Source organism: Anas acuta, chromosome 12 (assembly GCF_963932015.1).
Source record: "Anas acuta chromosome 12, bAnaAcu1.1, whole genome shotgun sequence".
Lineage (NCBI taxonomy): Eukaryota > Metazoa > Chordata > Aves > Anseriformes > Anatidae > Anas > Anas acuta.
Genome location: NC_088990.1, coordinates 2,539,315 through 2,564,762, shown reverse-complemented (window position 1 = coordinate 2,564,762; position 25,448 = coordinate 2,539,315). Strand labels below are relative to the sequence as shown.

At 38.8% G+C, this 25,448-nt stretch overlaps 1 protein-coding gene across 6 annotated transcripts in view; it reads right to left on the bottom strand.

Annotated features, from left to right (window-relative positions):
* Positions 1-25,448, bottom strand: part of MEGF11 (multiple EGF like domains 11) — a 280,329-nt gene that overhangs the window by 161,807 nt on the left and 93,074 nt on the right. For all 6 annotated transcript variants that reach the window (XM_068696388.1, XM_068696389.1, XM_068696391.1 and 3 more), the window contains one exon: positions 9,231-9,323. In XM_068696388.1, the coding sequence (XP_068552489.1) occupies positions 9,231-9,323 (93 nt within the window). The remainder of the gene's footprint in view (positions 1-9,230; positions 9,324-25,448) is intronic.

The window sequence follows — 25,448 nt, the reverse complement described above, 5'->3', positions numbered from 1 at the left end:
AGAAGGAAACTCCCTGAATCTTTCCCGTTTTACAGATGGTGGTGTAGGGTCAATGTGGCCTACTTTTGGCACTGAAAAGCTCTGAGAAATGCATGCAATTGCAAGGCTTTGGTAAAAAGAAACTAAAGAAAATTTTGACCTAGGTTCTACCTGTATAATGGCATATTTGTTTCCAGCTTTGGCTCTTCAAAATGTCTCTCATTCATATACAAATATTTCATTGACACCAAAATAACTGATGCTGTTTGAATGAAGTTACTGACTGCCCCAGCTCTCCTGCCCCGCTACGCAGGAAGCCTTGGATCTAACACTAGGTGATGAATGATCACTATTTCCTAGCAAATTTTACCTGCTGGGAGCCCGGGGTAAGCTTCATGTCTTATTTCTGAATGAAACTTTTCATTTTCCTGCTTGACTTCAACCCTTAACCAAAAGGTAGCATTGTATCTTGGAGGAACAGTATCTTTTGAAAAAACCCTAAGAACACAGAACAGGGATGGGGCAGTAAGACCTTTCCCAGTCAAATCACACATCTTTGCAGTCAGCTATTCAAAACCCAGCACAAGTCAGAGCATGCCTGAGGCTCCTCCTGTTTGAGCTGCCTGAAGCAGCTCCCAGGGGATTTTCTGGTACCTCCACAGCTGGGCAGCGAGCAGTGCGCTGAGCTCTGCCCTCTCCAAGCATTCTTTGAAACACCTCACAGTGGCAAGCACACAGAGAATTGGTTTAGAGGCTTTCCTGAATTGTTTTTCTGTTTGCTAGCAAGTAAAAACCCCGGGAATACTTTTAAATGGGTGTCCAAGCCTGAGATTTTTGCCTCCAGTTTGGCAGAGGGAATTCTCTTTTCTCCAGGTGATAGCTCTTTAGTGACCAGGCTATAAAATTATACCAACGGTACTTTTAAATTGATCTAAAGTCTGTTCATTTGTGTAGTGCATATTTAAAGCCACATTATCTCAAGATGCCCCAGCAATGAAATTTAACATTAGCAATTCAGTTCATTAAAAAGGATATTTTAGTGTGTTCTTTCTTTTATAGCTATTACCCTGTCTAAAGTAAGGAAAACCTCAGTCAAATTAATAAAACTAACAGCTCATCACACATATGCTGCCTTTCTATGAAGTCTCCTCAGCTCTCACTGGTTAAACAGATGAGAAAAGATGTATATATGTGAGCCAAATTCCCCCTTGCATAACCACAAAATGTGTTTCATTTAGTGAAAATTATCCTTGAAGTGTAAAGTTTTAGTCAACCATCAGGTCATGTCTCAGAAAAGAGAATCGCTCTGTTATGAAGTTCACTTCCAGATGTAGATGTGCTCAAAGTCCCTTGGGGCTCAGCTCTGCTCTGTATCCTCAGTTACACCTCACCAACACGATTGCCTTGCTCTGGTGCATTACTTGAACCCAGAACCCTGCCTGCTCCCAAGAGTCACAGACACACCTCTGTTCTCTGAAATCTAAATGTCTTACATGCTCCCTTTTGAGGCCATCAGTCCCAGGCACACTGCCCTAGCGAGAGGCAATAAATAAGGTTTTATACCAGAAGGTTTGCCCATAGCCTCCCTCAGCTTTGGTTTTCAGCATGATCTCAGTGCTGAGTTCAGAGAGCCAGCAGCCTGATGCTCCAGGGGTATGAGGCACATACCACTGCCTTCTAATGCAGTCACACGGAATGCAGAATTTCCGTCCTGATCGCATACAGCTCGTCAGAGGCTGGAGAGTGGATAAATGCAAGGTGATAGACCCAGAGAGCCATTACATCTTAAACCTGGCCTCTTGCCTCCTGTTTGCCCACTGTATACCCCGAACCAACGTATATCAAAATTACAATTACAGAGCTGTGGTTATTAATCATATGCCATACGTAATTTTCAGTGTATTGTTTACCTAGATGAGGAACGGCCCATTCTGTAAGTCTTCTATTCAGTAAGCACTCAAGGGGCAGATCAATACAAGCACATCTGCTGACACCTCCAGCTGACCACCCAAATCCCACCAGCCCCAGCCTGGATGCACCCAGCCACTTCCTTCACAGCAATTTAGATCTACATCAAGATACATCAAGAGAAAGAGAAGGATTACAAAGGGGTGTTGCTACCTCATGCCAACTCAGAAGACAAACCCTTATCATGCAGCAGCCTCAGCATCTACCACTGTAGGTACAAAGGGGAAGCATGGCTTTAGCAGATCATCTGAACTCTCTGTGAATATTCACTCCAGCATGTAACTCATTATGGCTCATCTCTTTAACCAATGCAGCCAAACACAGAATAAAAATGAATGCTTTAACACAGGAGATGATTGTGCTAATATTGTAATAACTACATATAATTGTGCAGAATTATTCTAGTAACATTTTACATTTTAAAATGTTATTATACAACTGGAACCCTGTTACACTACATACCTAAATTATTTTCTCATCACATCTCTACCCTCTGGTACTCACCTACATGGTAGGTCAAAACATCAGCTCTGTCTAGAACGAAGGAGTATGTTCAGATCACTGACCTGCAGATTGTGCTCTGCTCTGCAGGAATTAACTTTGGAATGGAATTAAATTTGGGCTTCTCTTCATATCGGCGAAGCTGACTTTGGTTTTAGTTCATTGACAGAAATACCTGCCATTGATAAGCCTGGATGACACTCAGTAACTCTTGGTCCCTAAACGAGGCCCTCATCAACCTGATTTTCCCCCTCATCGCTTAAGTTCCCATTCAGATAATGACTTAAGCACTTATCTAACTTCAATAACATTAGATGTTCATTACTGACTTTAAAAGAACTATTCATATGCATGAAGTACATGGCTACATCAAGCCTTCAGAACAACACCATGCACTGGAAGAGAGAACTCCAGGGACTGAAACGGAGTCAGATCAGCTCAATCAAATGTTCAAAATCATTTAAAACAGGCAATCTCAAAGGAGAGCTGGAACTGTTGGGGGAAAATGATCTGTTGCTGTGTGGGCCTTAGACACAACCAGCTGATTTAGGGAAGGAAGTCCTTTCCCACACTGTGACAGTGAAGATGAAGGTGAATGTGAAAAGTACACAGGATGCTGAATTTCTGTTTTTCACTCACTTCAGTACAAGACTTAGTACAACAGGCAACTAATCTCTTCATCATCAATGAATCACATAGCAGAGGTGTACAAAGCAATTTCTTTCCAAAGTAAATCTTAAAACTACCTTTTCTTTTCCAGAATCAACTGTTAGTTTTAGCTCTGTCCAGTTACTCTAGGAAAAGCCAAGGCAGATGTGACTCTCATACCTTTCCACAAGCATATAGTGCTTCCAAAGCAGCTAACTTGTAGAAGTTTAGGCTACACCATCATATCTCTAATAGAGGGAGGAGAAACCACCACAAACACTCGAGTAGTAATATTAACAGCTTCAACAAGAGAAAAAACATTACCACCAAACGAAAAAGGATGGATTAGTCCAGTTTAACGCAGCCAAATTATCTGTGTAAAAATATATACGGGACATGCTGCTGTGCTGCTGCCTGCGCTGAACAGCAGCTTGTGTTTACATTTCCATTCCCTGCTTACAGGCTGTCCTGCGTAGGCTGCGCCCAGGAAGACGGGCTGCTCCGGAGACTGCTGCACACATGCAACACGAGCCCAAGTGTGTGGGCCCAACATCCAGCGGAGGCAAAAATTAAGCACCAGCTGTTTACCTGATAACACCAGTTCAGCAGTGGTTGAAGGGACTGGGATTTTTAAGTTTAAGGAAGAATACATTCTTAGGACTGAAAAGAGACAGAAATCAATTCCACTCTATAAATGCTCCAGAAAGATCTTTGTATGAGCACTCACCAGAGTTTTTTTTTTTAAATGTGCATCTCTTTGAGTGACACAGTTGTCACTGAGTCTGCAAATTGCATCAAAATTATGCTGCAGTTTGAGCTTGGCTTAAATGAGAAATGTATTAAAACGTTAAAGACCATGTGCTATGGATATGGAATTCTGTTTCAGCTGAAGCATCAGCTAAGCCTGAATCCAAATTTAGAGTCTCACAACTATAAACAGACGTGTATCTAAACTGTATCTAAACTTGGTGTTTGGAGTGACAAATGAAATTCAAGGGCTTTAGTGGAAACAGCACCAATGCACCTGGTTCTGTCACCTCATTTGGCATGTACACACAACAGTCCTTGTGAAAAAATCCCACAGAATAGACAAATTCTCATCCAAGAAATGTGGACAGCTGTTCTTCAGGGACAGGACCTGAATTTAAGCAGCAGTGCACTAACAGTTCAGAATCGCTGAGGTCCTGTACCCCTACACCTCTTGCCAGGCTGGCTTCCCAGTCAGCCCCTCTATCCTGAAAACTTGAGGACAAAAATTGAACTAATGATTCCAGCAGATAAGTCCTTGATATTAGGCTGAATTTTGTTTGACCCAGTATTCAAAAGACACGTCACAGTCATTACTTTGAACTTCATTTCTTCTTCAGAAACAGTTCAAAGCATTTTGAGAACATGGAAGCCAAAATCAAACCTGAAAAATGTCACAGACCCACGTTAAAATACTCAATTTTTCTCCTGAGATGCCTACTGTTGCTTTCATAGCTTGTCAAGCAACCCCCCTTCAGATTTAGCACAGGATCTGCACTTCTCATTCATCACAAGTCTCAGAACTGAAGCACTCCAGCTGCTCCAGGGCTATACCCTTAAATGTGATTTTGCTGCTATGTTATACTTTTCTGTTGTTATGACCTTGGCTATTTTTGACAAAGAGATAAAGATGAAATAGGTTCATGCTCTTAATGACCATTTCTTCCAAACGCCCTTTCCAAAGAAAGCTGTTACCCATATGTGTACGATACTGATCACCCTGTGCCACTCAGCAATATGATAAGCTCTCTCCCCCAGGTGACATAGCATGAGGAAGGATGGTTCGGCATTACTATCCCAACATCCATTTAATTACACTGTGGACAAATAGTGCATTTTCTGCTAAAACTAATAGCAAAGCAAACATTTTGAAAACCACTTTAGTTTTTCACTACAACCTCTGCATTTGTTTACTTCAAAATTTCTCAAACACAATTTTGGAAGGTTCTTGGTTTCAATTCAGGGCTCTTGCTCTGAACTTTCCTTTTTCTACCTGTTGCAGAATAAGGTGTAGAATTATTGTTCTGTGAATCCCCTTCTAACCAGAAAGATATTTGTGATCTTCCCCACAATGAAGAATGCTCTTTAGAGTAAAAATAGTCTTCAGTAATGTTGCCTGATGAGTTTTAGCATTCTGAAAGAGAGACACCCTTATTCTCTGTGAGCCTGATAGACTCAATGAGACTCTTCCCTTAGATTTCACTGAGGTCTTTGTAGCTGTTTCTTCAAAACTGACTCAGCAACATCCTTAAACACCTGCTTAATTTAAAGTAGATGAAAAGTCCTGCTCATGTGTCAACTTAAGGATATGTTTAAGTGCTTTGCTGGATTGGGGCCTAATGGCTTGCAAATACAGATGGTTATTATCAAGACCCAGAAAAGGCCAGGTAACCACCAACAGTCAATTATATTCCTACCAGAACTTCAAGCCAGTATATCATACTGTTTGAAGTTAATTGCTTTGAAATAATTGGACAGGTGAGCAGGTAAGTTCATGCGGAGCATTTGCCATTTTCCTTTGTATTAAAAAAAGAACAACAAAACACTGCAGATTGCATGGACATAATGGGCATGATTAAAAAAAAGTTGAAAGGGAAGGGAGAAGGTATGTGTTTCTTTAAAGACTTTTCCTTTAAATTTTTAGTATCATTAAAACCTTAAAAAACATTTCATTCAAGAGCTTCTTTAGTTAATACCTCATTACTTCTCTTTTTATTGTTATGGTAATCAAGCCTTAATATATTGCAGCTTTATAGCATGAAATCAAGGCTAGGCCTGCGGGCATCGACAGATGCACAACAGCATGCAGTAAAACACAGGTATAGAGGCATGCAGAGCCGAATATGGCACAGGGTTTTTTTATAATTGTTTAGCAATTCATCTGAACTGATTTTAACCTTGACAACAGATGAACTCTAACACATAGCATGATCACTCACTGGGAAGCTGCACAAAATGGCAAGTTTTGCAATTGTTGTCTTAAAGGCTGAGTTTTATGAAAGCACGAAACAAAGTTTGAGAAAAACGTTTAAATTGTTTGGATGGCTACAGGTTGTAGCTATAACTGTTCAAAACATTTAACTGAATATATTCTGGCCAAGGGAGAATGGTAACACTAAGAAACTGGATTTAACACCACAAACTTTCCTCTCTGTAAGAAATGTATGTTCAGTGTCAGAGTTCACACCCTCTCCTGGCATAAGCAGTCCTTGCAGCACACCAAAACAAACAAACAAAAAAACAACAAAAAAATATTTGGATCTCACGTCTGCTTTTGCAGTGACATTTGAACCTTGTATTGGATCTCTGGTTATATTTGAATTTCACCCATCAAACCAAATGAAAGTTATATATAACTTGTAGAAAGTTATAATAGCTGCTCTGCAGAGTGTTGAAATACTTCCTCAAGAAGAGTGAGAGTCCCCAGATCTTTTCCAAGTAAACAGCAGATGACCCCCAGTGTCAAGTAGGCTCCATTTCTTACCGTTGTTTTCAAGAGAGATCTTTCAGAAAACAATTACCTCTCCCTTGAGGTTTTTGAAATTTAAAGGGAGAGTTTTGGCAAGCAATCCCTTTCCCGGCAGAACAGTTCCAAATAGCCAACAATAAAAGAAATACGCCTATGACTTTATAAAATCACTTCGACTGAGGTCCATATAGCAAAGTTCTTCAGCCCCATGGGGAGCTGGTGTGTTGCATATAGCCAACAGCTCTGGCTTATCTGGAGCACAGCTTCACAGGAACAGCCATTCAGAAACATCTAACGAATCATACTTATTTGTCACTGCAAACATGTGTCCTTCATAGTAGCTGTCTAATATTCATGGAGTAAAAAGAAAGTAGGCACAGGTAATACAATAGTTCAGTAAAAACGAATACTGTTTTCCACATTATTAATGGATAACAGAAAGGCATGACTCAAGGTGTGAATCATCACTGGATCTGAAAATCCTGGTGAGCCTGTTAGGCAAAGATCTCCAGCTTCTCTCTTGGAAATCCTCAGAATAACAACTGTACTCTATTCAGCTGATAACTCTTCTATACCTTTTAATTCAAACAAAGTTTCCTAACAATAAAGAGGCCAGTCATCCAAACTTTTAGTATCAAGCATAAAGGTGAGTTACTCTCTCAGTTGCAGTAAAAACTAACTCGGAGGCCATTCACACTTATAAGCATTATGCCTGACAGTGGTAAGTGCTTGTCAGATCAGACCTTAGGACAAGAATGCATGTTGCCCAGCATATAACAAATGGAATGAAAGACAATGGGCACTATAGTCCAGTGCACACACTAATTATATTAATAAAATGAAAGCTTAAATTTTGAGGCTAATCCTGGGCTATCATTTATAAAAGTTAACAGGGCATATTTAATTTAGGAATTGGCTAACGCTTCTCTTTCCACCGCTGAAACCTCATAAATGAAATATACTGGATTGCTGCCCAGTGCGGAAATAAAAGTTATGAATAATGTTTCTATCTCAATCATTGTCAGTGCTTTAATATTCCTAATTACTTTAAAAAACTAAATATTCAATATAGGAAAACCCTTCTTTTTCTTTTTATCTTCACTTGCAAGATTAGTGTAGTTTAGTTAGAGTCACTGGGTACTTTTAGTTCACTAGGCCCATCTGTGCTTTGACATCTTATCCTTTCCTCTTCATGATTACAAAGAATGGAATACTTGTTACTCTCTGTGTGGATGCATGCACAAATGCGTATGTGTGTATGCCCATGTTATCACGAGGTTTTTATTATTTTCTCATTTTTGAACTTCTCCAAGTACACATGCATTGTATAAATACTCACTGGCTGGCAGGTTGAATCTATTCCCCAAAATAACCAAAGGATTAAATGATTATCTGAGATTCTAGACTATTTCACAACTGAAAGTACTATTTTTCCTGAAAAAAAAAAAAAAGTTCTAGATAGCTATTCAGCATGTTATGCTGCCCACTGTTTTCCCTTGTCTACACATGAGGTAGTCCCAAAAGTTTGCTTCCAACTCCAAAGGATGGACCTCCTTCCTACCCCAATTGCCTTTTCTGCTCTGAGTTGGGAGATACCAGCAAAGCTGCAGACAGAACATGAGTAACCACAGAAAAGTCTGTCCCATTGATTTTAGCCTCTGTGTTCACCCTAGTCAAATTTAACTCCTACTCTCTTCTGATGTTGCCCTTTATAGATCCTTTTTCTGTTATCTTTCTGCCTGATAATAATGCCTTGTTTTTAAGATCCCAATCAATGTGGGAGAAAGAGAGGAACTAAAAGCAAAACAAAACAGTCGTTCAGTAAATTATTCACAGGATCTTTCTATATGCGGCTTTATTTACTCACCTGTTGCCCAAATAGACTTCATTTAACAAGCTTATTTATCTTATGTCAATAATGGACTGGGCCTTTATTCCATACACCCTTTGATATTTATACCGCAAAGAACACTTGCTGTTTCACTCTAGCATGAACTAATCACATCAACTTATCTTTACCAATTAAGAGACTTTGACATATACAGCTTCTCTAGCTGAAGGAATTGAAAGCTTCAAGTGTGAATTTATTTCCTAGTAAAAGGTGCAGAACTCCCACCTCTACGATTTTCCCAACTTCTGCAGTATCGATAATTCAGGATGCAGGTTTCAAGTCAGAAGGAAGAACTGAGCTGTATGAAGAGTCAATGGTAAAACTCTCACTGGCTTCAAGAGGACAAGTATTGTACCTAGAAAGTGTACTTTCCAGGTACTCCAAGTACTCCATATAGTACTTAATGAAGAATGCGATATAGTAAAGATGAAGAAAAGATGACATAGTAAAGAAGAGAGGAAATTTTCATAATGGAGTTATAATATCTACATTGGCATTCCAATAACAGGACAGAAAGAACTAAGAGCATCCTTCACTGCTTTTAACATTTCTTATAAGAACACCCAAAAGAGAGAAAGTCACTACTGTAGCATAGGGTAATATCACAATTGAATTAACTGCAAAATAACAAACAGACAAGTCTGATTTTCCATTTCAAGCATCCAAGTTCTAAGGACATTCCATGTTTCAGAACGTTTTTTTAATAGCAGCATATATCTTTACTTCATTTTTGTAATTTTTACTCACCACTGGAGCAATCAGTACCTCCCCATCCTGGTTCACAATGACAAGTGTCAGGAGAAACGCATCTTCCATGCACACACTCCTCTGTGCAGAGTGCTGTTAAGAAGAAACAATACACAGCATTGTAAATATATTAAGCAGTTGGTAAACATACGCTAAACTATGCTTTACAGAGCAATATTTTGTTTAAAATATTAAACAAAGAAAACAAACAAAAAATAATTACTTGCAAGATTTAATTAATACTAAGTGACCAAAATAAAATATAGGTCTCTTGACAGCGATAAACTTACTTGTCAGTTCAGCTCTTTGTAATGAAAAACTTTAACACCAGAAATTACTTTGGTTAGCAGTTTTGCTTCATAATAAAATTTTTAACAAACTGACACTTATGATTATTATAATTACAGAATACTAGCTTCTTCTATTGCATTCAAGTTGCTGCTATTCATAGAAGAAAATGGAGCTCCAAAGAACCAAAACAAATTTGGAAAAATTAGCTCAAGGAAAAGAAATAATTTTACTCCATGATGCAATTGCTGTAAGTGCAGGCTTGTCTTTTCAGGGTCATCAAGTTTTCCATAACTGAAGTGTTCTACATCTTATTTGTCTACTGTTGCGTTATTGAAAGTTTGATATCCTCAAACTATGAAAAACTGGCTGGTTTTACCAACTGACTTGCCAGTTATCTAGAAATATACATGGGAGAATCTCCTTTTCTTTTTCTTGTGTAGGAATGGCTCGTGGTTTTAAGACATTTTTTCTCCTGTGCTGCTGTGGTATCTGACTTGCTTTCCAGTGTATGCCCATCTCACACAACAAACTTGGATGATACTGAGTAGCTACTTAAGGACTGAACCTTACTGCTTACTACCTTATTTCCATTTTACCACTTAGGACATTGCCAAAAACTCAGTGTGGAAGTGATTCACACTGGATCATTGATTTGAAACGTGTAATTATCAGCTAGACTAACATGTATGACTTCTTAATGAATATTATGTTGCAGCAATGAGATCACTATATTGAAAGGGGTCTGATGTTTTTATATTCTGTGTTTGCATATTACATGGGAGATGTGGGTATTGTGCTTGCTTAACCAAGAACTGGTTGGAATTGAACTACAAAAGACTTCAACCCAAGGGTGATCTGGGATGTATCTTTGTGTTGCTAACCTGAAAACCAGGCTGAACTACCCGATTTATTTTAAATCATTCAGTGAACCTTCTTCAAGTTCCACTGGGCCTGCATATGAAACACTCGTTTCGTTCTCAGGTACCCCATGGGCCACATGTTTTCCACTGATGTCTTGATCATTTAAATAATTCCTGCTGTATTTGACATCCTGTTCGGACTACGAGATTGGATCATATCCTGAATCTACACTCAACCCGGCACCAAAACCAACAGAAACATTTTGCTGTCTATGTCTATTTGGACCTTGGAGACCAAACCCTGCAACATATTTACAGTATATCTAAATCCAGCTTTAAAGCACAGATGATCTTTATCCATCAAATCAATGTGACTGTCAATTAGAATGTTGCCTCATTATAACAGCTGCAAAATCTTTCTAGATTAGTCATTTCTTTTCGAGGTTCGCTACATGTCAAAACTGAAATTTATTCTTATTTCATATTTTGTGTTTAGAAAGTATTAGGGGACATGAAATATTGACAGCTAATTCTCTAGTCACTAAATGTCCTTATCTTTTGTGCATTTATTTTACTTGAGTTTGCTTGAGTTAGGGTTTCTAAAGACAGTGAGGCATCCTAGTCCACAGATGTATGATGAAATTCAAGACAACACATTAGAAAAATAGGATTTTTCCATTAAAAAAGACATGCCTTCATGCAGTCATTTAAAAACGGCTGGTTATCTATAAGGAGCAGTTCACATAGATAACAGACACAAACTTATACCTTGCTATTAAAAGTACAGTGTGCTAAAAGGTAAATAATATATTGGGATACAGCTCCTTTGAAAACTGCTCCATGCAGCTTCTTCTGAGAATATGATTCATACTGATGTTACTCTTAAAACTTTAGTTTTACTAGAGTTAAGAAAATCGAAACTGAGATTTTTCTGTTTCCTGTATGGGTATTTAAAATAATAAGTAATTTTTACAGGTAAAATCTGTAACATTTTTATCCTTTTAACTTGGCCAGGCTCTCAGGCCAAGGGGTAATTTGAGAGCAAGAAGCTTGACAAGGAAGATTACTGTTCTCTTCCAAATAACAAAACTCCTACTCATTACTGGTCTAAATTTAATTGATTTAACCACACAAACATATCACCCCTTAACTAAGTTAAAATAAATATGAAATAATAATGATTAATTAAGATAATAAACTTTACTTAATTACTTGTCTATAGACAGAAATGCTGACTTTAATAGTGCTCCGGTCCCTTGCGAAGAGTGTTATGTGAGACTTGTAAGCAGGGCTCAAGATACTATTTCTCATTCTAAGGCAGTCAGTGGTACATGAAATACACATTTTTTTTGCATTTTTGCTTTTTAGGCACTTTGAAGTCCTTTGTAGTTGATGATTACAATGTTTAAAGAGCAATAAAAAAGTCAAGAAACGTAAAGACAATCCACGAAGCAGTGGGTGTTCTCATCTCCGATTGATGCAAGCCACTATGAGCTCACTAGAACACGGTCATTTAAACTGTGAAATTACAGAGGACTAAAGCCATACGTGGGGGTCTCAGAAATCCACCTTTTTAAAAAAGTGAAGCTTTGATATAAGCCAGTTTATTTGAGGAGACAAATAATCAGACTTGCACTGCCTGATTCAAATCAGGCCTATAAAGTCTATATAAAGACCACATCTGGGTACTACTCAGAAGTTTTACCATGGCAAATAAAATTTCAAATTTCCTATATAAAAGGGAAGTCTTGTCTTGCTCTAATCTTTAGAGTTTAAATTAATTTTTCATTCTATTAACATTCAACATAATAGGATACAATGGTCCCCGAGGCATTCTTCATAATATACTTTATACAGTGGTTTGCAAATGATCTTACTAGTTAATGGAACTATAAAAATTACTTGCACATAAAGGTCAAGAAAAATAAAGATAAGTATATACTTTTTAGCACTACCCTGTTCAACACACAGCTAAAGGCCCCTGGAGTAAAGAAAACTTGTACTAATGCAAGGAATATAATTCCTCCCCGTATGAAAGCCCAAGCAGTTAAACTTTTGGAATTCCAGACTTTTTATGCCTGCATTTTCCCTTGACCGATTCTCTTAAACAATCCAGTACCTCATTGATCAGTTTATTATTAGCATTCTTGGCATGAGTTAAAGATCAGTTTGTAGTTTGATTCAGCCTGGTAATAAAATGACCTACATCAAAGCCCTGCCAAAATGCCATCTTTGTAGCAATGTGCTTAGCATGAGTTATTTGACCACATTCAAGGTCACGCAGCAACTGCTCCTTATCATGGAATGAAGTCAACAAAAGGCTTCTACAACAATTCATTTGATGCTTATCATTTACTTTATAATTATAAACAGTGCAGGGTGGTGTTCTTTTTTTTAACATATAAGGTCAATACTCAGGGAAATAGACATAAAGTTTATGCTCTTTCAAACCTGAAAGGACTACACAGATTCCCCTAACACCGGCACTTATTTTTTAATTGTTGTCCTGAATTTGGACTCAAGTATATTAAATGTCTTGTCTGTGTCTCCCATCTACAAAAGTAGTACACTGCTGAGTGGATCCAGACAAGCTAAATATCTTCAAAACGAAGATCAGTGTAACTCCAAAGGCTAAGGGAACCCATGGTAGAAAGCAGAAAACAGGCTTCACGAAGTGCACTTGTAGCAGCTGGTGTTGCCAGAGGGACATGCTGGAGCACTCTGTACGAGCTCGCGTTTCCTGAGCTCTGCGGGCTTTCTGCCCAGGGAGCGTAGTCCAGCCAGGAGGTAACGGAAAGCATAAATAACTGTTGCTACATTTTAATAATAGAAAACATTGCTAAATGAAGATACAGATGCTGCTATGTGAGAGCACAGACAGAGTGAAATTCAGGCACTTTCCTAGAACTACACAGAACGAGCTGTTTTATTGGGTATGCACACATGGCAGAAGGACATTGCTCCATGACTGCAAGTTCTTCAAAACATCTTTCTTTTCCCTACCTCATGCAGTTTCTGCCAGTGTTCCTTCCCTACAAACAGATCTCACCCAAACTCTGACCGTTTTCCTTTGTTTGCTGTGAATCAAAGGTAGAGCTGCATTTCTTCTATATGTTGCCTGTATTTAACTTCAGGTCATCCTGCCAGTTTGCCTCATGCTGGACCCCAGAAAGTAGAAATTTAACGGAAGATGTGATGTTTTCCTTTGCTATTTAATATGTGTCCCTGGAACGATTTGGGCCATTTTACTACATTCTTCCAGTCCCTAGTGCCACTTTTAGGGGAAAGAATAATTTTGTCAGGTGAAATAGCAGTTATCTCATGGCCAGTGGTTTCAGATAATGCAGAGAGGTCAAAGAAGATGAAAAAGGATGCTTGCCCCTTATCCATTATGAATCTATTCACTCTAGGCCACTCTGGTGTTTTCATTTTAATGTACTGGCCTGAATCCAGGTTGTGCTGAATCTAGGATATTAGCTTCATTAGATAAGCCCGTAGTCAGCTTTTGGCTAGATTCTCTTCGAATGTGCTCAGAAAAGTGAGGTTTGATAGCAGAAGAAAGATGACTACAGCTAATGCATCTGGGTAGGTTCCCCTTATTCTTAGATTATTGCTTATTTGTGGAATGGAAGATTCCCTCTTTAAATCACTGCCTTTCTATCACGAATCATGCTGATTAGATGGCTTCCTGGATAATTTTTTCAATGAAGTGGGATAATAGTTCTTCATATTGCTTAATGTCTATTTCTGTGGTCATCACTCAGGATTCATCCGCTAATTTATCACCTTGGATAGCACTTTAATGCAGGGGTTAGCAACCCTAATAGATGGAGATATGGAAAGATCTCAAGCCTGCTTAGGCTTTGAAGAATTTATTGTTTCAGTGTATAGCAACTCTTATTTTTCATCTCCCTCTTGCTACCCAATGAAAGCACTAAGAAAAAAAAATACAAAACCAAGGAGATCAATGTAAGCAAAAGAAAGATGGGACTGATGTAGATCATACAACAGCAAAGGGTCACAAGATGAACTCCTTTTCCAGTAAGTGCAATGCTATTGCATTTTTTGGCAAATTTGGAATTAGAAACTATGCATCTATGCAATCTGAAAAGAATCAATGGTCTTTCTTATCTGGGACATGGGGAGTCTCTGACCACCGCCTCAGTGATATATCGATCTGTTCAAGATAGCAGCTAGGATGTGTTATCCTCAATCCTGACACTCTGCCAAAGCTTAGGGAGTACACGGTGCCAGAGATGACTTGTGAATGGCTAAAGTAAAAGAATTGAGGACATACATTTTGAGGATTTTGTCTTCTCCCAGGGAGCAGAATCTGACATATGTCACTGTCACTGTTGACAAAATATCAGGAAATCCCTATATGAATCTGCTAGGAGGTGAAGATCTGTTAATAAGCATAAAACCTATGTTAGTGTCAGACCAGATTTTCTGTTACTGGACAAATGGCAATCTGGGACTCTGATTACTAACAAGAAGGTGAACACAGGGGCTCCAACATTCTTGTTGTGGCTGAGTGTTTCAGGCAGATGACAAGGGTCCTGACGTGACTGCAGCCTGACCACAGTGGTTCAGATTCTCAGGACTGCTCACTGTTTACTGGAGGATCTGGCCCTGATGAGAACCTAGTTTAGTCCATGTTGCAAACTACTGCCTGCTGTAGGCTTTACCCTAGGGAGTCATTAGGGAAGTAAACTGTGCTTGGAGAAGGCCAAGGTGGAGACAAGATTGCCACTATTTCCAAGTGCCCCGAGAAAAGCTAGCCTGGTGGACCACTTTAAGGAATTGCAGTCTGGTTGGGTCCAAAAAACAGTGGAGTTGGAGCAGAACATCCCTGAGAAAGGAGTAGCATAGCATCAGTGACCATAAAATAGTGCCAGTGCCAGTAATAGAGAAGGTTAGAGTCCCACAAAGGGAGAGGTCAGTGACAGTCACACATTTAACAGACTCTTTGTGTCATTTTGATGCCCCGTTGGCTTCGTCTGCTCTGGTAGAGAGAGGGAATGGGAGATGGCACTTACCATTTAATAATGACTGAATGAGAGCTGAAAAGCTGCCTCCTAATAGCAGCAAATGTCAGAAGAGCAGAACTGGGGTCAGTTAGCTGAACTACCTCGTATCTTTGGCTGTGTGAATAACAGAAGAGCTTTGCAGTACTCCCAAGGACAAAAGGGGAGTTGTGGGAAGGCACTGCAGGCCTCTGAGCTTTGAAGTGCTCCTGCCCTGCAAAACGGACATGGTAGAAGGTTGGGGAAAAGCTACATTAGTCTGTAGGTCTGTAGGCAAAATCACAGCCAAGCTCTGGAAAAAGGAATATGTGAAAGGCACAGAGGAGTTAAGTTTAAGAACCTAGCCGAGATCCACAATGAAGACAAAACACCTGTCTAATGCCTGATTTAAACTGGTATGTGGCTAATGTCAAATACAAAGGCAAGATCTCGAACCAAGGTCAGAGATGACAGTCCACACAGGGTTGTCTGTGGGGACATGGGGATCATCAGGATGTATGAGCATCTGGGCTTGGTCTGTGGGGTGAAGAGGGGAATTCTGCCTCCAGGTTAAATCATGACCACTCTAAATTATACTCCCAAACTGCCCACCATGTCTAGGGCTGTCTTTCTCACTGCTATCACAGAAAATGAATCCATAGAGGACTCCTCACTCCTTGGAGATCAGTTAAATATTGATAATTGTTGATTATTTCAGGCCTGAGACTGATTTTGTGCATTTTCTGCCACTGTTTCAACTAGAAACAGTCATTGCTTTCTACCACGTTGATAGGAATGACTGACACTGAGATCAATTCTTCTAATCAATGTTCTAATACAACATTATTCTGTAGTATAATTTTCAGCATTTTACTTTTTCTGGTAAATGATTTCCCATTGCCTCACTGCAGGGCTCAAAACAATCGTTATAACTAGCTCAAACTGTTAACGAGGTTAAGAGACATCCTGAATCAGCACAGCAGAAACTACAACCCAGGAAAGCGTTTCTCCTCCTGTGCCCTCTGTCTACTTCTTCAATTTTGGTAAATTGACCAACTCTTTCCAGCAATTTGTACAAAATACATTTTCAGTAGTTAATTTTCTACTGGATCTTGATTCATCCAACCAGCAAACTTAATGAGAATTTGTGCTTTATATTGTGTAGATTGTGCTTTATATTGCACCTTTAGTTAGAATGCTACTTTCTCCAAGTGATGTAGAAACATTAACATCTAATTTTACGCATTTTCTTTCATTCTCTGTGTATATGATCTAGCAGACCTCACTCCATCAAAACCCAATGCCATCAAAAAAAAGTATTTGGCAGCAGCAGGTCCTAATTTTTTTGAGGACAGAAGAGGGAAGAAGCAGTCCTCCTGTGTTAAGACCAGTGGAAGAATTCACAAATCATCCTGCTCCTTGACCCTAGGGAATTTATTTATTTTATTAATGTATTTACATAGCCAGAGAAAATGACATTTTTGACAGGCTGGGGAATAAGGGAGAAGCTTGTACCTAACTAAGATCCCTGGTTGTAGAAAAAAAGAAAGCATAACCTGACCTACCAAACTTAGGCTTGTAGATCCTAGTACAACAACCAAGCCATCTTGCCATGTTCTCTGGAGCTCACCTTAAAATTATGTCACTTGTATATTGCGCAACAGATTAATCACTCAGTGTGTTAAGTGAATTTGTGTATAAACTCCATCACATTCCAGTTCCAGTTTATTTTTGGATCTGGTAGCATTCCACCTGTCCGTAGTTCTCTGATTACTGACTTGCCCTGAATTGTGGGTCTTATGCCAAGAAAGTTCTATTTTCTGTGAGTAAATGACACAGCTCCCACCGCTGATTGATTTTCATAGGCTGAGAATATGTGCTGTGTGTAAGACTGAGGATGGGTGCATCAAAAATGTTTTTTCCTAATAAATCAAAAATAGGTAGATCAAGATGTCTGGACTGCATGATACTTCTGGCTATCTTTGCTGAGCAATGCAACACCTAATCAAACTAAATCACAATGATTTCCCTAGACGACTTTTAGTCTGCAGCACACTGAATAAACCATTGATTTTTCAAACAAAATCTTTTTTCCCTCTTTTTTCCAAATTTCATCAAGCCAATACAACAAAAATCCTTTCATTTTTGTCTCACCAAAATAGGATGAATATGGACAATTTTCCAAAGGCAAACCTGTCATTGATGCTAGGCTATTTTATGGCATGGGCCCTGGAGGGCCAACACATTTCAGATTTCATTTGAGATCAAGCCACACTCTGCAAATGAAGGTCATCCTGGTGAAATCAAGAATAGAAGTATAGTCTGTTTGAAGATCATGTTAATGTATGAGCAACACTAACATTACTGGGGATAGAACATTTAAATGCACACATTTTTCATTTTTCTCACATTTCAAAGGGAACCATAGTAATGTGTTTCATAGCAACTTATTGAAAGAACTGCCAAAAGACCCCAGGAAACAAATTGTTGTATAATTATGGGGGGTGATTCTTGTTTCAAGCCACTAGTTCAAACTTTCTACAACGAATTCCAGATTGCAGGAAGTCATCTGACTGAGATTCAAACCCAACTTCTTAGCTATGCCTAATTGTCTAGAGAAACTTTCTACTAATGCGACATGGTAAAATAAACTCCCCAATTTTTGTGATTCACACTGCTGCCTGAAAATAGAAGATGGGTGTCAAAAATAAAAACTTTTACGCTCACTATCAGAAACTATTGAACCTCTTTCAAGCTGCCTACCCTTAACTATACATAGTAAAGCTACACAGCATTTGTATAAACAATACCATTGCACAATATTTGGGGGAAAATAATAATTGTGGACAATCTTAATAATGCTTTGAAATGGAATTCTATTTAATTCTATTTAAACTATAGATTTCCCAAAACATGACATCTGACAATGTAAATGGAGGGATACCAGATCCTGTGGTATGAATCAGTGCTTTTGCTTCAGCAGAGCTTGCATATATTGTACAACTTTGCTGTAACTGAAAACATACTTTTGTTGCTTGCTATAATGAGTATCAGGTTTAATTTCTTCAAAAGTATGCTTACAATGTGTTTCATACATTTTTTCCTATTTCTTAAGTTGCAAAAATCTCTTTCATCCATTTACATACTCAAGTTTTCAGCTTTTTTGAGTAAGACTACCTCTTAGTGTTTCTGCACATACATTTCTGGGCATTACAGTAATACAAGCAAATCACAGTATTCAGAAAGGACAAATCTTGATAAAAAGAAGGCGGCTTTGGGATTAAATAGATTGAAAATGTCTCGACTTACTGCATCAGAGAGTGAGTTTTGCAAAAGTGAATACATATGTTAGAAATACTGAGCTTAAGATAAATTATTTGAAAATGTTTTGTGGTCATATGTGCAGTGGACTGGAGTTTCACAAAAAAAAATTCCCTGGGGAGCCTTAAAAAAACATTTATTGAAATGAAAAGCATGTGGAACAATACATAAAGTGTGGTGCTAAATCCTCTAACAGAAAGAAAAAGATTGTGTACATAAACATTAAAAGAATATCTGGTTCTAGAGGAAGTAGCCATGGCTGGATTTTGGTTAGAAAAGCTCTGTCTCTGATTAGCCTTTCTGAAGCCTGATTAATACTCTTATACTGTAGTAGATTATGAAGTGTTAACAGATGCTTTCCAACCTATCAGCCAACATAATATTCTTCTTTCACTGTGAACTACCAGGGAACCAAAAATGAACACTGATTTGCCAACTGACTCTACTGGAAATGAAAAACCACCATCAGGCACCCTCAGCTCCCCACCAGCCTTTTTGCCTTATCACACCTTTTTTTTTTTTTTTCCCCCATGCAGAATTCATGCCGTTTGCTTCACTATCACCCACTTCACTAAAATAACTCGTACAAATGTCTTAGGAAGGAGTTTTACTACACAAAGCCAAAGAAAAAATTAGTCCATCTATACTAAAGCACAACTCAGTCTGCAGATCAGTTGTTACTTCAGCAGCAGCAGCTGACATTTATTATCGTTGAGGTGTTAACACTACTTGGAAGTGGTGTATATCCACACTTCTAAGCCAAGTTGATGGAAACTGTAGTATTCAACACCTTTGAAAAGCAGACTCTTGACGCAAAAGTATGACTTTAATAGGAAGAAGTTACTTACCTTTTTCCTAACATCCCACATCTGCACAATTTCACATCTTAACATCTTTTACACTTCAGCTCTAAATGATTTACACTGCAGAGTTGTAAGCTTTTTATTTACCATGTGATTACTTTCTACAGATTATGAAGACTTGCTTCACAACAGCATACTATCTGTTTGCATTAAGCTACAAGTAGCTGCCCTATTGTTATAGGCTTTCAAATATCCATAAGAAATGGATGCAGCTGCAAAACTGATGGGAAATCCATGGAATAATATGTTTACCCTACCACAAGACGTGGAATACACACCACAAAAGACAAAGCTGATTAGGAATGTGGAGAACTACAACCTCCTTAATCACCCACCCAGTAAAACCATTCCCAGTATTTAAGAAACCAGCACCAATAAATACAACCGGCTTACTGTGGTGTTTCATATGGAGGGCTCATGTAGTATTCCTAGTGTGAATGTCACTGGTATTTTTAAGAGGGGCTGCTAAAAGGAAATAGTAACTACAGACACATTCCAAAAGTTTCCATGAGAGAAATGCGCACCTTCTGTACAGGAAGGTGCTGAAGCAGGACACTTAGGCCTAACATGCAGCTCCTGGGCCAAATTCAATCAGTCAAGCGTTTGCAGCCAGTCTCATTTCTGTGACAGCAGAGACGGGGAATAGCTGAACTATAAGAAATTCACCCAGGTAGCCAAACACCTCCTCCTGCCTGCACAGGTTGACATATTTAGGGCATCTATAGCTGCTGCTATAAATGGCTGAGAGAACAGGGTGGAAGGCGCAAGGCCCGCAAACCCTCAGCCAGCCCGGACAACTGCCAGCACTGGCTCAGCCTCTCCGAGGTTCTGGAGTTAGTGAGTAATTTTTGAAAAGAGTGGTTCATGCCAGCTTTCAAAGTAGCCCCCTATTAAAACAATTCAAATTCTGGTAACCCTTTTTTTTCATTAGGCAGGAAGACAGTGCTTGGGCAGGTTCCTACCTTAGACTGACAGCTTCTCAGCTACTGTATGACAAAGACTCCAGGACTGGTCAGGGGAGGGTTACAGCCAGAGGAAATTACAGTAGAAAAAAAGAGGAAAAAAAGTGCTATCTTAGATCTTATAAGTACCCAGAATCTCTTTCTAAAGGCCATTTTGATTTAGGTAACATTTTTTCCTCTCCCTCTTTCTCCCCCTCCTTTTCTACTAGGCTTTAAAACTTCTTCAGAGCATAAGGGAAATATATCTGGTAAATGGGAGAAGGATGTAAAGGAGTGGTCAAGAAAACAACTTCTATTTTAAACATGTGTTTCATTCCATGCATCTGTCTTCTTTCTGACCCTATTGATTTCAATAAGTTAACTGAGCTCACCACAAATCCAGACTACTAATCAGCTTCTAACTCTTTTGGAGGGAAAAATTTTGTGGAGTTCTGCACCTTCATAATACGCCAAGCAGAAAACGTGCTCTGTGTGTGTATGCTGAATAACAACCCATTCGTGTATGGGATGGACAGAATCTTGGTTTTGTAAGTTTATGCAAGAGAATGGATGCTACCAACAGGGGAAGGGCTGAGCTAGTGTGGGTTAGCACCAATGCACTCTGCTCCAACCTAGATCAGTGCAAAGTGACCTTAACAACACTGAAGTGCACAAAAGCAGGAGGAAGTGGAAGGAAACAGAATGTTAAAGAATACATCAAAATGAGGATGAAGTAACCAAAGATGACCACTTACACACGGTGATCTGTGCTGATTTACAGTAGCTGGGGACCAACCTGCCTTTGTTAAGAATGGGCAGATTAAAGGATATTTAATAGCTAGTTCTTTGCATTCAACAATGAATTCGTATCTGTGCTTCTTATACTTTTTTTTTTCTGTTCCAGTCAAAGCTTCCAGGCATCTAGACCATTAGCATGACTACCAGTGAGTACCCCTGGATCCAGTGCCTCCTTCTGTGTCTACTTTCCCCACAACCCTTTATACTGATCAAACTGAGATTGCCCAGAGCAGCCAGAAAAGCTTTTCTACTGCTACTCAAGCAACAGCCTAGATCTTTTTCTAACTATAATGCCTGCATAATTTTTCCTCTGATATTTATTAAGCCCCTTGAGACATTATATAGCTTCAGTGTACCTTCCTTTCTGCCTTTATGCTGTTCTCATTCCCCTGCATGAGCATTTTGCTTCTCCTGCCTCTACTGCATTTCTTTCAGAAGTCCTGCCCTTATTTCATTAGTACTCCCCACCAGCACCTTTGCAAATCCATCAGCATCCAGAAGCTGACTGCAAATATAAAATGATGGATGGGAGATGAGAATTGATTTTTTCACCTTTCCATCAAAGCGGTCTCCCCATTATCTTTAGGCTGAATAGTAACCCAGTATGTCTATGCCACCAGATGGACTGACCCACTAATGTGGCCAGTCTCTCTCTTCCTGCTCACCTGCCTCCCAAGAAGCTCAGAATGAATACACAAAGTCATGACCTGCTCCACTGTGTTCTGCACAATGGTAAATTAGGCAGTGTTGTATGGCCCCTGCAGTATGGTGGCAGTTGTTGAGTGCAGTCAGTTCTGCTGCATGCTCCTGCTGTCATTTTTTTAACCAACCCACCTCTTGTTCAATAGAAAATAGGGACTTTTCCCACTACACAGTGGTAAGACTGCTGATCCAGCTGCTACTACTACTACAACCTGAAGCTGAATTTCTTAATGTCTGGGCAAACTTCCTCTCAGTTGGGAACACAGGATCCAAATTATTTTCCCCATATTCTTCTCTGGAAAAAGACGTAAGGAGTCATCTCAAATGCACATAACAGGAGGAATTTCAAAGTGTCTCCTACTGTCAGTTCAATTCTATAATTAATAACGCTATGCAGAATGGCCTTCCACACCTTATCCTGCACTCAGACATCTGAAATCAGAAAGAGAAAAAGAGACTGTCCCCTGATACAAAGTATCTATGTACTGCTATATCATTTTCCCTTAATTTATGTTGCATTATTGATGTACAGAATGCCGTACTTGAATAATGTAACAGTAAGGCTCTTAAAGAAAGCACTAGCACTAGCTTTAATGTGTGTCTATAAAGATAAGAAAAATATATTTCCTAAGTCCAGCAGATTTCAAACAATAAATTTTCAAGTTACAGGAATGCTGGCCAAAGGAATTTAAAGTTGAGGTGAGAAAGAGGGGGGGAAGACAACACCACAACATTTTCTTCAAAATGTTAATGAGATACTGCCTTATAAAGTGAAAATAACCAACAAATCTGACATATGAACAAATATTATGAATATTCAGGAAGTTTAAGATGCTGATTCAACATTTTCTAAGAGTGTACAACTTTTGCACTGATCACACAAGCCATTATTTTTCTTTTCATCCTAAGTACACTTCACTGCAGTATTGGTGTGTTGTTGCAACATATGCATTGAATTGCAAGCATTGTAATTCATCCAGATGGCAGGAAGCTTTGGAATTGTTACTTCTATGGTACAGATGTTTAACAATCCAGCCATATGGCTCCACTAAGGCAGCCTTTTCAGAGATTACAAAAACTACACTAGACATGCAACCTTGTAAATTTGATTGGAATGTTCACATTGCTACAATAGAAAGGCATACATTGTGCATTGCATACAGAATCTATGAAACATTAAAATTCTGTTTGTAAAAAAAAAAAAAAAATATTTAAAACTGAAAGGAATCGGGTCCCAAATTTGGAAAATTTCACTAAGTCAGCAATTAAAACACCACTCTTCATTTATTTTTGAAATTAATGAAAGGTGGCAGACAGGTTAAACTAAAAAGGTGGAAAAATAACCACATGCAAATATAATAATGTCTCTAAACTGTGGTCTGAGTGAGCTACCACTGTAGGCGACAAATTGAGATTCTACCAGTGAGACCAGGAATTTCTCTATACAAAGATTTGTCAACGTCAAGGAGACCTAATGATGGTTGTGGCAATTGCAATGTGGAAAGCTGAATGTTGAGAAACAATCTGAGATCAATAACACCTTGGCCACAAAAGGAAAGAACCATGAAATGGACAATTTATAACTCGACTGAATTTTGTCAGCTTTGAATGGCAGGTAAATGACAGCAAATAAGATTGTTAAATCACTAATCTTGTCTTTATTAAATCCTGTCACATTGCATAGATTTATACATTAGAAAGAGAGTGTAACATCTGAGAGTGAAAAATAAAACCATTAAAGCCTAAAGTATCTCACCCAACGAAGAAAAGGTGAATTCCCAAATTTGTGTTTTATAGTTGCTGTTTTACTGCCATAAAAACAGATATAAGTAGATGCTGCTTGGTCTCCCATCTTTTGTTCTGATTCTTGGGTCTCTGACCCTTTGTTATTTAAGAAAAAACTTCTCTTTTGTATAATCTGTAGTGCAAGAATAAGATTAAACTGGACAGACCGAAGAAAACACTGCCCTCTCAGACAAAAAGGTATCCATTGAGTACAGAGGGGATCTTTCCACCTGACATGTTCTTAAAGGGAAGTATTCAATTATGATCTACTGAAAGAGCAAATTCATGGAAGAGCCATGCAATAATCCTGGGGTGTTCTTTTTGGTGGTTTTTGTTTTTGTTTTTGAGCAGGAAAGTATTCAGATACAGTATAACAGATACTAATCTATGCAATATAATTTTAAAATATCCTTATGAAAACCTTGAAGGGTAGTTGAACCCTGTGGCTGTGTAAAAAAACCTTCTGCAGTTTATGCTATTGCTCTGCCAAAAGCTTACCTTAGCAAACAATGTATAGTAAATCACAGTTACTCTGATTTACTGTCCACTGTATGCTGTTTGTTTTCATGGACAGCTCAGTGAAAAGCTATGCCATGTATAAGCACATTCAGAGATGGGGAATCGTTTTGCAAGATTGCCAGAATGGTAGAAACCATTTCTAAAAACATCAATGGAAAAAAAAATGCAGATATGCATTTAAAGCACTTTTCAGGTGGTATTTTTGAATACCATTACAACCCAAATATATTCCAAGCCCTTTATAGGCACAAAGAAGACAATTTCATACTGCAAAACTTTTTAGCCTAAGCAGTAGTGAACTGGCTAGATGTACAGCTTATCAGTCAAAAATTGAAATGATTTGATCTTGTGCCCAAATTCCACATGGCCTTGAACGCTTCCAGGGATGGGGCATCCACAGTTTCTCTGGGCAACCTCTTCCATGGCCTCACCATCCTCAGTAAATAATTTCTTCCTTATATCTAATCTAAATTATATTAGACCTAATCCATTAAGGAAGTCCCAATAGGACAACAAAGAAAAAAACATATATCTGGCATTCCTTTAAAGAAAATTGTAAATGAGAAGGGAAAAGATCTAAACAGTAGCTGAAAGCCTTCATTCCTGATTTAAAATCCAAGAAAGAGTCATTAATAGAGATTTAAACCCAGCCTTCAATAGTCTAAACATGTCACTGTTAATTACAAAGCTGTTTAACTTCTGCAAGAAATAAGGGCTGCTATTAATGAAAGAAGAACCAATTAGCCTTTAATCTACACTCTGTTTTTTAATCAAACTTTCTTTTGATCATCAGACTCACTGCGGGATGTATTCTCTCCTCCCCATGTTGTAGTGGCTTCCATGATTGCTAATGGAATAGATTTTAAAGGGCTGGCTGAGTGAGGAGAACCTTCTCTGCAGGGCTGGAACTTCCTTTCCTTCACGTCAGTGAAGCTTAGTGGAAGAACACTCATCTCCCAGCCACGCTACCCAACAACAGCACAAGCAACTAGGATGATTTTTACAGTGTCTCCCGACCTTTCTCTTGTACCAGATGCTTTTAAATGGGCAGGCGTTGACCACAGCCAGAGGAATGTGGGACAAGGGTACTAGATTGTCAGGAAAGAACAGAAAATACTGGTTTAAAGAAAAG